Genomic DNA, 14,992 nt, shown 5'->3' with positions numbered 1-14,992 from the left:
GGGTATATAGGTGGTATATAGGTCCTGTTGGTATATCAATTCTCTTGTAACCATATTTCTGTGTATTACAAAGCAACAGACAACATCAAACCCATGCCTGAACTGACTGGAACCATATTTTCCAAATAAGACTACAGAGATTGACATATAATTAACACACTTTTTCCATGAAATGGAATATATTGACTGTTTGAATAATTTAGCCAATACAAACCAAGACACTAGGAAACATTCAATCATTTTGACTTGTTTTGTTCTTTTTTTTCTTACACAATTCTGCCCTTAATGCAAAACCCCTTATAATTTTAAAGAATTCTCAAACTTCAAAACCGCAGCATCACAAAAAAATAAATAGCTTTTAAATATATATATATATATATATATATACACACACAAATAACAAATAAATGATAACCTGTTGACTAGCTGGTCAAACAGGAGGCTCTGGTTGAGATGCTCAAACCGGCTCTTCCTAGAGCGGCAGCTCCTCTTCAGCTCAACATGGCCATTTATGTGAGTATCGTCCCCATCTGTACTGTCATCTCCCCGCAGAGTCATTCGGCCTGCAGGTAAAAGACAAAAATAAAAGTTAAGTACGCTCCATCAGTGAACCAGATGAGAATATCACAAGCACTAAAGAAAAACAAACATCATTGTACATTGTACAGTTGACCACTTCAACAACTCATTTACATTTCTGAAGCAAAAACATTAGAAAACTGACTTACTGTGTCCGTTTTGCAAAGCTCCGGTGGACAACCTGAAACACAATATAAAAAGCATGTTCAAGATTTTTAATCCAGTGAAGTAACACCACTCCACTGAGCTATGATCTTAACAAATTAAAACTAATTCACAATGTGAGCCAAGACTATGTTCATACAAGGTATGGTGACAATTATTATCATTGTTTGTTATAGTAATTAACAGTCATGAAATGTTTGATATGTACCCATATCCCTCAATTTAATATTCTAATATTAAGATACAATTCAGGCCTCAGTTTTAATACCCAAAACATCATCTTATCAAATGACTTCTGGCATGAACGTTTCCCATTGTTTGCAGCTGTTTGTACCCTAAACATGGTTAAAACAACATTGTCCGGACATGAGTTAAGGGAGCAACTGAGCTACATCCCATTTTCTTACAAAGGCAAGGCTACCATTGCTAACACTGGACTGCCACCAACCTCCTCTCTAGAAACACAAGTTCAAAAAGCCTTAGTGCGCTTAAAACTTATGGAGATCTTTATTTGTTTCACACAGACAAATGAATATGGTTTGCAGCTCAGAATGACTTTATAAAAACAAAAATAAAATTCTAAAGGTTGAAGAACCCAAAACTATATAGTATTTAGTGTGCTAGTGAGCAGTTTGGAACATAGCCTTATGTACAAATTTTTCATAAAAACAAATGTTTCCAGGGCATGTTACTGCATCATTACTGGTATCGACAAACAGTTTATCTGTTAAGGTTGAACAGAAAAAAGTTTTGTAGACATTAATTAATTATTACAGCTAGACCTGTCACGATAATTATGCTAATCAACATTTTGCATAATATATGGACATAACCTCAATTTTTTCTGCTGACATTAGTCCATTACATTTTCTTACATATTTGTTTTGCCCCAAGAAATAACGTTGGTAATATTTTAGCCAGTCACACAATGACCAATGCATCAAACACACTGGCTTCATACACACAAGCGCAACAGGTGAATGAATGTGTGTTACTTGAGGCTAATAGGCAGTTAAAAATAAAAACAAAAAAAAGTGTTTGTATGCTACAAACTTTTGACAAGCAGCACAAATTGCTAATAAAATACATCTCCTATTATTCATTAAAAGCACATTGCTCTTTGAAAAGGTGTAATTGCATTACTATGCTATTAAATCATCAATAAATCGCAGTGGCATAAAATGGTCTTATGACTTATTGCCATTATTTCTGGGGCAATTTATAATCCAAAAATAAAAGGTTATTGAGACACCCCTAATTACAGACAATTACCATTTCATAGCCTACAGAGATTTGTTGCAAAGAAAAAACTTAATTAATCAGAAAGCAGCTACAATCTGTGTACACAGATGCATTACACAATCAATTCTAAAAAATAAACACTAATTTTTGATTAGGCATGCATAATCAGAATTGGCCAGAATGTAAATCAAATGCTTAATCATATACACACACACACACACACACGTGTATATGTATATGTGTGTGTGTGTGTGTGTGTGTGTGTGTGTATATATATAGCCCTTTTGCTCTCTGACGAGCTGCTTGTATTGCTTATGCTTGTATATGCTTGCATTCCTTTATAGGGCATGATTACTACAGTTTAAGGCCATTTACCTCATATCCATGCAGCGTGTTGATTTAGCCTGTAAACTGCACTCTTCAGGGAAATCATGAATAAATAAAGTTACTGTGTTTATTGCCTGTTGTTAAGACAGCACTAGCCAGTTTGGCTGTAATCCTAATGGGCCATTGCAATTCATGACCGGCGAACCCGTAGCAGTTATTAATGTAGTAAATCTTTTTTTAAATAATGACTATATGATACGGTGCACAATTTATTATTTTTAGGAAATCTGGCCAAGTAATCAGAAGCAAACACACTGGTTCAGCCTAATGTACTCTTGAACTCATCGTAGTTATGTGGTACCTTAAATTAAGCCCCATGTTAGCTTACAAACCAATAGATCTATATATCTAGATCCAGTGATGCTGTCTGGGAGGAGCTCACCTGGTGCAGTGTTTGCTGATGTTCCATGTGACTCTCTGTCCTTTGCTCTGGGGACTGGGAGAAGTGTCACTGGAGCTAGGTGGTGTCTGTCTGCGTGTTCTCTTCGATGGGGGCGACAAGCGCGGGCTACCAGAGCTGACATCACTGCTGGGATCCTTCTGGAGGAGATTAAAGCACAAACTGTTAGGAAAAGCCTTGTTTCAATGGCGCGGGAATGAATGAATTAACCTTTGTCAGAGTTTATAATAAAGACTAGAGCTACAGACACTGGCTAAAACTGGACAGTCTTCATCTTCCAGTCATCGCCACGAGCCGTGGACAAAGTCAATGGCTGGCAGACCTGCCGATCAACAGCTGAATCTGTCATTCTCCACTGGACATCCAAGTGACTGACTGAGGCACTCTCACACAGCCTGTGTATTTCCTTTTCTCCAGCCAACTTTCTCTCTGTTTTGCGCCCACTGCTGTGATCACGGACTACCTCAATAGTTCTTGCACACACAAGATCTGATATGGAAGTTAATCAAGAGAACAGAAAAACAAAACCAAGAGACTCGTGGTTCTGCTTGTATGTGCCAACAAGTCAACAAGTCTGCAAGAGCAAGAAGAAGAAGAGGAGGAGGAGGACACTGATGGAGAACCACAGACCCTGTACGTGTCTACGCCATCGGACTCACCTGTCAACAAATGCACCAGTGCAAGCACAAAATCTAGTGTACTCCTTAATGTATTAGGTTTCGGTTTTATTTAGTCAATACAAGACTAAAACAGCTCTAAACACTTGCTTTATCGCTCCATTTGGATAGTTTTGCATTTGCCCTCTGTTAAATCTTTGACACTTAAGGCATCGCTGTGCCACCATTAAGGCCACTGAAGAAACTTTTAAAACACACATAAAACGTGAAGCTCGAGCTTAACTAAACTACAAAACCTTTACAAAAATAAAATTATGTTTTAGCTGCCATATTAAGTTGTGTGTGTGTGTTTTTTGGAGGGTGGGGGTGTCTAGAAAAACCAAAAACTTGTAGCTAACGTTAACTGCAAGCGGGAAAAGTCCAACAAAGCCCAACAAGAGTTTCCGTCAACAACGACGAGCCTGGCAACAGCGTCCAAGCTCAGGATCGCTCACTTCGCAGATTAATGGCAAAAACATCAGCTATCCTTTTGAGCCTCAAGGAGCCCAGCCTCAGTTCCCTCTCGTGTATTGTATGAAATTCGGGTACTGTGCTTGGGGAAGGAGAGCGAACACCACGAAGTGAACAATGGCCCGGCTATAACGCTCTTTGTTTTCCTCCCTGTATGTGTGTGTGTGTGTGTATGTGTGTGTGAGAGAGTGAGAGAGTGTGTATGCTGTCAGTTTGCCTGAGCAAATGACAAACCTCCAGTCGCCAACCTTACTAGCGAGCGGCTAGCTAACGTTAACGGCAGTTCCCCTCCAGCCGGGTGAAGCACAGCAGCAACACAAAGACAAGTTGGGGCACTGAGTGCGATGAACTAGTGTGCTAGCTAGGCTAGCTATTGTGGTCGTGTTGTTATGACTGAAAAACCCCGACCGGCAATGATAATACCTGTCGTGTCATTCACAAGTAAGGCTAGTTTTTGTCGTCGCTCAGTGTCATTGTCGGTATTCCTGAACAAAAGAGGCAACTAGGAGAGCTATCAATGAGGGGGCATCAATCTTCAGGCCAAACTAGGCAGCTCGCTGCAAGCGAAACTGGCTAGCCTGCCGGGTACTGAGGAGAAGGACCCGGCTCTTACATGGATCTGCTCCTCCAACTTTGGATTGTTCCTAAGAGACGACCTCGTCCGGCCAGAGATGAAAGGACTGCATGGCTTGTCCTGGGAGCTCTTTCTCGTGTTCACCATGATTTTCCTAGCGTCTTGGGTCTCCTCAGCTTTGTCAGTTCCCTCGTATGACTGTCTCAGCTAGAGTACCGAGGCGCCATTTCTCTTTCTCGCTCTCTCCCTCTACTGTCGGCGAGTGAAACTATCCAACAGACCACTTCCGCCTCACAACTGATACCAGCGTCCATCCTGAATTATTTCCCACTTAAAAACTACACAGCTTCATTGTTTAAAACCAAAGGACTGATCTGTTCCTTTATATATATATATATTTATCCTGAATTTATTTGAATAAAATGAACGATTATGTGGAGTATTCACCTCAGATCAAGCAGTGCTTTTTTTTTCAGAGATGCCTTAGTGAATGCACCACACTCCATTCACATACAGCAATCATATGACTTTATGGGGCTATCTGAAATAGACTATGATAAACTATTTATTTGTAATTTTTTTATTATTAAATGATGTGGGATTATGTAGCCCTCACAAGTTATGATTTAATTATGTGGGATGAGACACGTTTTTGTTACCAGGCAAGAAGACCATAACATGTGTTTTTTTACACAAAGTGTTGGGGGTGTGGGGGGGGGTCTTTAGAAGGAAGTCTTGTTTGTTAATGCCAATCAAAAGGCTTAGATAATGAACTCTACTATTAAAATCATATGCGTTTATCTCTGTGTGCGTGTGTGTGTCACCATATATTGGTCCTTATCTAACCTTTACAGCTTTCATAGTTATTTGTTTAGTTATTTGTGTAGAATTTTATAGTATTATATTCGTTAGTGAGCACAAATTCTTTAATTTGTTGGTCGAAAGAAATGGAAATTGTTATAAATTCTACGTCTGTGAATGTGAATTTGCAATTAATTTGACATTTTCTTACTTTTAGTATGATATAGATGCTAGCACTGTAGTATAAAAATACCATATTTCAAAATACTGAGAAATTAAAAGAATATGACACCGTTGTCAATATAATAATAATAATAATAATAATAATAATAATAATAATAATAATAATAATAATAATAAATGAATAAGTCATAACAACTAAATAAAAAAAAAACGATTTTAACAAACGTTACGTCAGCTGGAGGCAGCGGTGGACGCTTACGTCACGGGAATGGCTGTGTAGCTGTAGTGTGGGGAAAGGTGTGTTGCTGACAGAAACTTTGAAGCCCAGGACTGGTCTGTATGAATGTGAATGGAATCCCAAACTGGTAATGATTCACGGTTATTGTGTCGATATGGTTTGGGGGGGTGGAGGGTGTCGGTGTCGACCGGCTGCTGGGCTGTGTTTATCTGAGCTAGGCGTTACACTGCGCTTGCGTGATCCACATGCTGTCCTTATGTAATTTTGGTGCACTGCTTACAGAGTAGTAGAGCATTTCGGTAATGCGTGTGTGCGTGTGTGTGTGTAGGATTCTCATAGCACATTCTGGGGCGTATTTACAACCTGATGTAGCCTACTGCCCTGTGCATATTATCCACAAAGCTCAAGTTGGCTTCTTCTTCTTCGCCACCTTCCTCCTCGACTCTCCCGTTCCACCTTAAACGAAGCAGTGGGTGCAGTGTGGAGCCCGCACTGGCGCCGGAACGCTGCTGTGCTATTTAAGGTGGAATGGAAAATACGAATAGGAAACCAGTGAGAGTGAACATCCCACCCTACTGTGAAAGCGGCTCAGATGATCGCAGGCTATTATCGTTACAGCGACAAGCACAGTGTTTTTTAGGCACTACGTTGCCTTTTAATAATCATTATTCATCCTGAAGCCTGAATTGCGTTATCACCACGGGGGGGGGCTACATGCAGATGATGGCTGGGAGAGGCAGCTAGCCTCTTAAAGGTACATCACAGTAACCCACATGCAATATGAAACCAACGGCCAATGTTCTGCATCGACAACAGCCGACCTGCACACCGTTAGTCTTTTCACCAACCTAATGTTAACACTGTTAAAATCCCTCAAATGTAACTCACACCTTCATTCTTTATTTTTGCCTTTCAAGATGGAACAGAGAAGACGTGATGAGAGATATTGATTCAAGACAAAGAGGCAAGGATGGCCCATGGTGAGCCTAATATCCTACACTGTCACAGTTTTAGTTTTCAGTATTTTCCCTTCATGACCATGATGATGCACCCACTGCTGACACAGTGCTTAATTGTGCACATACAGCTTCTCTAATCTCCACTGCAAAGTACTGCAGATGGAATGGGGCACTCTGTAGGACATGGGTCTAAGGTCTGCAATATTCTTGCTGATGAGGACAATACAGTTAAACCCTTGCATAGTTATTCCTACCTGTCATACTTTCCAGAAATACTTATCTGTAGTTACACACTCTTGAGGTGGAGAGGTGAAAGGTTATAATCGGACAGAGACCTGAATGAGTAATGTGTACACTATACCAAAAAAAACCTTAACTAATGTATTAGTCCTGGGATGATCACATGATTGTAAAGTGTGTTTGTAGGTGTGGGATCTTTTAACTTTAGGAGGAACTAGCTGTGATATAACCACCTCATGCAGCAAGGGAGCACGAGGGTGATGAAGTAAGAGCTATAGAGTGGGGAGTTCTATGATCTTGCGGTATAGACTTGTGTATTACCTGTACTGCTCAGAGTCAGGGAGTAAAGTGATAAGGGTTTGTGTTTGTATTTTTTTCTCACCATCATTAAATAAAAGTGCACCATTTGAATTGATCCATTAGAGTCTCCATCTTTCTCCACTGCCTTAAACCTCTGTCATACCTACCCGCTGACTTTTTAACTGCTAAGTACACGTATATACATACATATAGGCTGGGCGATATGGTAAAAACGACTTTTTCCCTGACAATATTTATCAAAATACATGTAATGACAGTCTAAAAACATCAGCAGCGATAGATTCTTAAACTACTATTCAGATACTTTGCTGAATAGAGTGCTTTTTACAACATCTGCTGCTCTTCACCTAATTATACCAGACTAATTACATTGTCTGTAATGAAACCTGCAGCTGATCAGTGTTCATTAAGCACCAGCAGTATCCTCCATATGCTTAGGAAAGCATATTGTCACCAGGATAACAAAATATCATACATCATATACATATCTGTATATTTCAGCAATAGTTTGTTATGATGTTCATGAATGAGAGTTAGAATAGCTGTATTCATTACTATAAACACAGTCAGGGCGGGCGTGTTGGGGCTTGATCTTTATCAGTTTTACTGACAGAAAAGTGAAGGTCAGTAAAGGTTGTGTTTGTAGTTTGTCGTCTTCTTTTATTTTACCACAAAACTTCGTCACTCACTAATCTATGATAAATAGTGAGGAAGTATAGTTCTAGAGATATACTTACTGTGTATAAAGGGAACAGTTTTCGGGCATTTTGTAATACCAGACCTATAGAAGTTTAATGCACCCCAGCACTGGACTGTGAGTTTGAGTGTTGTTTGTCATCTGTAAATGCCCTTAACAAAAAAAAACATGGGACAAGCAGGTGTGTGCAAACTTTTGAACATGTAATGTGTGTGTAATAAGTTCTGCTACATGTTCTCATCATCATTACCCTTCCTGTGTAATGAGCTCTTAGGTGTGATGGTGCTCAGGACGATGATGACGAGGAGGAGGAGACCCCCATAAGGCCCAGTTTCTCTGTGGAGGACCTTCTGGATGAGGTGGAGAAGATCGGAAGTGTCTCCACGGGTGGCAAAAAGGTTGAATAATTGATCTAGTTATCAGGAAAAGCTACAGTATATTGCTTGACTTCCTTTGGCTCAAGAGTGCTTGTACTTTACTGCTGTTTGTAATGTAGGTGGAGATTGTTGTGAGGCTGTGGAAAGATGGCTTCACTGTGAATGATGAAGATTTTCGCAGCTACTCCTTGGAGGAGAATCAGGAGTTCCTTGAAGCAATTAAACGAGGGTAAGTCCTGTTCATGCAACATTGTGTGATTGCATTTGTTGTGAATTTGTTCGCCAGCTATACTTACATACCTTTATGTACTAGAATTTTGTTTAGGTGCAAACATAAATTGGCAATATGGAATGCAAATAATGCACATAATTATAAAGGCACGGTAACAGCCTTACTATACATCATTAGGTTTAATATATGGTTTATATACAACAACATAGTCATTGTATAATATGGATACATAAGTAAGAGTCCCTGGGTTAGATTTTTAACAGTAGATGAATAAAATAAAATGTAAATAGAATCTTAGAATTAATATAAAGCATCTATTTTTTATACAGAAAAAAGTGAGCTGCTGGTGGAACTGCACTGATCCATAAAGTGGCTGGAGTTCACAGAAACCAGCCACCTGTGTTCCTCTAACTGTGTTCTTCTAGCCAGCATATCAATAATATTAATTTCATTTTTTATTTATTTGTATTTAAAAATTACACCCATTTAACAATTTTATTGGCTGGCTGTCAGTGCACATGCCTATGTACTGCACATACAAAGATATTGAATCACCTTGCATGTACATCTCCAAGCCTCCTCCCCAGTGTACAAATATCAGTAAAAACATCTGTTCATAGGGAACTGCCTTCAGAGCTGGAGGGGAGAGCAGAGGACGAGGAGCTGGAGGTCAATGTGGAGGACATGAAGGATGAAATTTATGTCCCAAAGAAGAAGCCCTTTCTTCCCTTTACTGGTAGAGGCTATAGACTAGGCAGGTAAAAGGACTTGATACGTTTTGTTGTGAAAGTACACCTTATTGCTAGGTGTGAATTTAGCTTTTTAATGTGCTTTAACAGCAACAGTGAGGTACTAAAGTAACAGAACACAAGAGAAAGTGTGCTTATAACACATAACATACAGGGTTGTGGGTGACCTCAGGTGTTCTATTGCCTTTACACAACAAATAAAAAAAATAAATAAAGTAAGGAAGAAATTAATTTAGCCCTAAACTTGGATTTTAAATATGTTTTTCATATTAGAAGTTTCTTTTTACAAGTGCGATGGAAACTTTCTGGTTTCTAGTTTGCTTCAACATCAAGCCAAGCTGTTGGTTAACACCTGTGTTTAGTAGTATTGCAGGAGATACTGTAAAAAAAAAAAAAAAACAAGACATCTTAACCAATCAGATTGCATGGCTGAAACAAACAAAAACTTTTATAATATTATAGATCATACATGATATGCCAAATGTTTGTGGACACCTCTTCTAATGACTGCATTCAGCTGCTTTAAGTTGCACCTGTTGCTGACACAGATGTGCAAGCAATGCTCCCATTAGAGAAGTATTGCCAATGGAATATGACTCTCTGGAGCAGATAAACAAGAATCTATTGGCAGTATGCCTATTTCCAGGTATGGGCTAGGAGGATATAAAGCCACCCATCATTTAGCTGTGGAGCAGTGGAAGAGCTGTGTTCTCTGGAATGATGGCTGGTGCTCCATCCAATACTTTTTGGATGAGGTGGGGTGATAATCATTTACTTTACTGATCTCTGTAACACTCTTTGTGCTGAATGCAGTGAAATCCTCATAGCAATGCTCCAGAATCAGGCAGAAAGTCTTAAAAAATCAAGTCTCTTGATTTTATAAGAAACAATGAATAAGCAGGTGTCCCAATATTTTTGTCTGTATGTCTCATTTTGTATAACCCTTGTTAATTTGATGATATGAAATTCTATTTAGGTTTAAGCTTTGATCATAATAAGAATAAGCGTTGTCTTAACTGTAACAATAGTGGAACCTTTGTTGGTGCTATAGAGAACCATTTACAAAAGGTTTTCCCCTAATGAAAAGATCCCTTTAACCAGGCAGAGAACTGTTTGAGCATCCAGAAAGTTCAGAGAGTTGTCATGGTTCTATGTAGAACCATTTCCTTTACTAAAGAACCCTAAAAAAAAAAAACCCTTAAAGACGGTAGAATGCAAGTGCAGTAGTCTATGATAATCCACTAGATGGCCTCTAGATTCTTTTATTTGAGACCATGTCGTAAACGGTGCAGTGTTTTGCTGTAAGGTGAGGGATCACACCGAATAAGATGTACTCAGCCCCTTCATCATTTAGAGTTATTTTCCCCTCACCCAAAATATAGTCAATCAGCTGTTTGATGTGTGCTTTTAGCTGTTTTGGTTTTGCAATAAGAAGAAAAAAATCATTTTAGCTTTTGTGATTATTTTTGTCAATAATCACAAATAATTATTTTTTTAAATAAACCTTTTAATAGGTCTTGTGGCTCTAAAACAACACATTGTACAGATTTTTTCATAGCTATGTAGGGGGTAATCAGCTATGTAGGGGGTAAGGGGAGAAATTGTGTGATTTTGATTTTTTTTTTCTTCTTCTTCTTCTTCTTCTTCTTATTCTTCTTCAATGTAACGTCCCTTTATGAGAGTCAGAAACTGATATCTGATATTCTATCTTATATGCAGGCCCTTAGGATTGAAAGGCCTATTTAATAGTCTTATATAGTCAACAGTAATTGGTTTGGAAAGTAATATCAGGACAGCAGTGATTGGCAACAAATGTTAAAGCACAAACACTGTAATGCATGCCATGTCTCTTAGAATTATTTATGCTGCATTGATTATCTCTCTCAGTGTGGCGCCGCGAGTGGTGGCCAGGTCTCGGTCAATACACGAGGACTGCTCAGGCCCTGCAGTCCCTCCAGTGCCGCTGGACGAAGGCCTGCCCATCACTTCCCTCCAGATTTGGCTGGCAGACGGCCGGCGGCTCGTCCAGAGGTTTAACCTTTCTCACCGGTGAGTGTAGTGTGCACAGCTTGGGCAGTGTGTTGCCAAAATCAAATTTTGCAGGTTGTAATAGTGCAGTTCTGAAATTCTACACCTAAGAGCTCTTACATAACTTCAATTCAGCATTTATGTAATGTAAGCTCCCGCTTTAAAATGGAGGAGAAAAAGCTGTAAGCCTCATCCTTGCGGCAAATCAAATCAGCTTAGGGAAGATTTAAAATGTGGCGTCATGGCATATAAGGATTTTCTGGCAGTTGGCTGTAAAGTTGTTGTGCAGATGGGCTAAGAGTGCCTTAAACAGTAATGTACCTCCATATTATGTAACAATACAGCATATCATACTATATTATATTATTCAAGACAAGCCTCTCAATTCAGTACAGGCGGATATCGAACAAAATACATTTAGCAGAGTTTAGCAAATAAAGTACTTCCTTTAATACTGACGATTTGAGATTTGACTCAGTGTTACTATTTGGCCTCATTTGCTTTAATGACAGTGTCTACAAATTTATGCAGAAGTTTCAGCTCATGCTTAAATGGAAGTGCTTAAAAAACAATCTGACGTCTTTGTACAAAGGCATTAACATGGTTTCACGTTTGCTTCAGTCCGAACATTACATGGAAATTGTGCAGAATCTTTAATATTTCTTTTCCAATTTAATAAACAATAAACCCATATTATCAGTGTGCGTAGCAAGTTTAAATATTAAATATTGTACTCGAAAGGGTTACATTTTTTATTTATGAGCTCAGTTTATAATGTTTGTGTAATCTTTTAGAATGAAGGAAAAAAGGCTACCGTGTTGTGCCTTATTTAAATAGCAGTTCAAGTTGGAAAAAAGTCATGTAAATCTCACACTGCAGAACATTCTTCACCTTTGACCTGTTGATATGTGGACGTAGCGATGTGCATACTAAACGAGCGATTTCAAACGAGGGTCTCTTCACACAATCTTTCACCCAGGTAGCACATCTGATCACACAATCCTCCTGCATGATGCAAATAAACATGAGTGTTCATCTTGTGCTACACTGGAGCTGAGCACTCTGCAGTATTTGTTGTTTCTGCACTAGTTTTTGCAGAAATAGAAATAAAAAGAATAAAAATAGATAAGTTTTAAATTTGTTTGGATTTTGGATTGGATAAATGGATTTTTCAGACTTTTGTTCATGCTATGGGCCCTTTAAATACTTTAATAATGGAAATCTATTAACCTGTTGAACCCGAGGATTATTTCTGAGTTGTTCCTTATTCAGCAGCTGCTAATTATTCAGTATCTTCTTCTATGCAAGTATGTAACTCTATATGGGTTTTAAAGGGTTAACATAAGGCATTCCTTATTCTTTTTGTACCAAAATTCCACCATATTGTAATTAACATTTTGTGGCAATATTGTACCATTCCAGAATCAGTGATGTCCAAGACTTTGTGGAGAAGGCCCAGGGTACGAGTTCACCGTTCATCTTAACCACATCTCTGCCTTTTCGGGAGCTGACTGAGGGTGGACTGAGCCTGGAGGAGGCTGACTTAACAAATGCGGTCATTGTCCAGCGGCCACTCAACACGCAAGCACCCTTTGGTCAGTCCTGACTGAAGCTAACCGCAACAGAAATGTGCGGATCGGTTGGTCACCGTAAAGCATGGAGATTACAGTTCACAGACCTTTTTTCAACAGCACAACAGCTCCCAGTATTTCAAAGTTTATTTAAAAAGCTGCTTAAAAAACCTTACCATCTCAGACCTCTCCATTCATCAGGCCAGTGTGAAAGTGCAGTTCCTAGGAACTCGATGACCCTGATGAATGGAAGAAGGACACTGATGAACAAAATCCCCTCACTCTCAGCTTACATTTTCATTTTCTCAGAAGGAAGGCAATAATCAGTACCTGCTGGCCTGCTAGTCATATGTAAATGCTGCATATAGCTTGAAAACTGCAAACCCTGCAGTTCTTATTTCTGACTGTCATTCTCTAATCTTCCCTTGCTGGATGCCTTGGCCTCCTCTGATGCAATGCAGTACGCACAAGCCACGTATTTAATATCAGCGTTCAATAAACGTCTCCGAAACTGCTGCCTGAGTGGCATAAATACACAGACGGCACTTCTCTGTGTTTATCACAGGCTTGATTGCATTTTGCCTTACCTCAACGGTGAGACCTATGTTTTTTTCTCGTGTTGAAATATTTGCTGGTATTTGGTTAGCATTTAAGCAGAATTTATTTGCAATTGGCGGTCATGTTAATGCACTTTGCCTAAGCGGAATGTTCTTTTGTACAGGACCTCTGCTTGCAATAAATCTATTAAACAAGTGAGCGCTACCTGTTTCTGTTAATTCACTCTTTTTTTATTTTTTGAGAAATTGGTATCTGGCATCTTATCTAAGCTAGATGTTTTGCTTCTGATACTCTCTTGATACTGCTTTGGCTTGGAACATTTTGTTCCCAATACACATCATAATGACTCATTACTGTCATGTTCAATGACAGTTTTAAAGAGGCAGGACTGGAGTAGAATCCCTGTGTCTGAGCATGAGAAGTGTGCAGATACAGGTTTTAATCCATCACCTTCCTTAGATGGGCTGATTGGTTCGCATATTCAGCACAATGGACACATTTAGTTCTGTCTTATGCTCCATAAATGAAGGCGGGAATGGAATTGTACTTTTCCAACTTCAGTGTCCCCTTTTGAAACCAGCGTTTCATGTTTGTATTTATTTTTCATGCATTGCTAAGCATTATCTTGAAGGCCTGCACATATAATACAGAGCATATGGCTAATTTCCTGGCCCAAGCGTAGACTCCACAATAACACTGGTTTCCTTGAACAGACACAATGTTTGGAATTTTGGAGGAATTGCTGTACCTTGTGGGACCTCTCCTTTACACGCTGTAGAGCAGGTATCTTGCAGGCTTGAGGTGGTTTACACCTTTATACCTTTGCTTTGGAAATATTTGAGAAGATGTTCTTACAGGTAATTACTGTGCATCACCAGCATATCCCAAGTCTTGCGTTAAGCCTTAAATTGTGCCAGTTTCCTCTTGAACTTTTCATAGACAGTTGTGGCTGATTGAGAATTCACGTGGGCGCTGCTATTAAACACAATGCATTTGACATGTTTCATGGTTGCATGGAAATTTGTTTCTGACTCATCTGAAAACAATGTCTTGTGGGAATGTGCGGCTGCCCAGCCACATTCCTGAGTATCTTCAACCTTGAAAAGTTTAGATCTAACACACATGAGTTTATTCAGGCCCTTCTCAAGGCCTTGATTTCATGAGAACCAAAGTTCTTGAATATGGTTTGACTTTTCACAATATATGTCAATATGCATTCAGAAACCCCTTAATAATAATAATAATAATAATAATAATAATATCCATATTAAAGGACATGCAGTAGAATGGGGCACACTAGAGCTGCCATACATAAAGCTAAGGTCATCATACCCAACGCCAAAGAATATTAATAAGGAGTGTATTCTGTAAAACAATCCCATGGAGTTCTCCAAGTACAGGTTTAGCACCCCAGCCAAAGTCAATCAGCATCTGCCACTGTTTCCCAACTCCAGACCCCAGAGATGGATTTAGTCTAATATACCTTCAGGTTTAGGCCAAGGTGCAATAGGACAAGTGTAAGAAGCTGTCTGCACTGTCTTCACTTCTCTACACCTCTCTGTTC

General features: G+C 39.2%; 2 protein-coding genes across 8 annotated transcripts in view; one reads left to right on the top strand and one right to left on the bottom strand.

Moving 5' to 3' along the window:
• Positions 1–4,710, bottom strand: part of atad2b (ATPase family AAA domain containing 2B) — a 76,746-nt gene extending 72,036 nt beyond the window's left edge. For all 4 annotated transcript variants that reach the window (XM_072683159.1, XM_072683165.1, XM_072683177.1 and 1 more), the window contains exons 1-4: positions 4,514–4,710; positions 2,756–2,913; positions 729–760; positions 416–563 (exon numbers count right to left, since the gene is read on the bottom strand). In XM_072683159.1, the coding sequence (XP_072539260.1) occupies positions 416–563; positions 729–760; positions 2,756–2,913; positions 4,514–4,621 (446 nt within the window). In that variant the 5' untranslated portion in view covers positions 4,622–4,710. The remainder of the gene's footprint in view (positions 1–415; positions 564–728; positions 761–2,755; positions 2,914–4,513) is intronic.
• Positions 4,711–5,697: 987 nt separating this feature from the next.
• On the top strand, positions 5,698–13,623 carry ubxn2a (UBX domain protein 2A). 4 transcript variants are annotated; one of them, XM_072683295.1, is made up of 7 exons: positions 5,698–5,755; positions 6,614–6,676; positions 8,188–8,311; positions 8,410–8,519; positions 9,143–9,280; positions 11,159–11,320; positions 12,722–13,623. In XM_072683295.1, the coding sequence occupies exons 2-7, from the start codon at positions 6,633–6,635 to the stop codon at positions 12,903–12,905; spliced, it is 762 nt and encodes a 253-aa protein (XP_072539396.1). In that variant the 5' UTR covers positions 5,698–5,755; positions 6,614–6,632; the 3' UTR covers positions 12,906–13,623. The 4 variants fall into 4 exon arrangements, with proteins under 4 accessions (XP_072539396.1, XP_072539387.1, XP_072539406.1 ...); XM_072683286.1 differs by having other exon boundaries at positions 5,706–5,823; XM_072683305.1 differs by having other exon boundaries at positions 5,706–5,823; positions 8,181–8,311.
• The last annotated feature ends 1,369 nt before the right edge of the window (positions 13,624–14,992 follow it).

Source organism: Salminus brasiliensis, chromosome 1, assembly GCF_030463535.1.
Source record: "Salminus brasiliensis chromosome 1, fSalBra1.hap2, whole genome shotgun sequence".
Taxonomy (NCBI): domain Eukaryota; kingdom Metazoa; phylum Chordata; class Actinopteri; order Characiformes; family Bryconidae; genus Salminus; species Salminus brasiliensis.
Note: the sequence above shows the minus strand (reverse complement) of the source record. Positions and strands in the feature narration are given on the sequence as shown.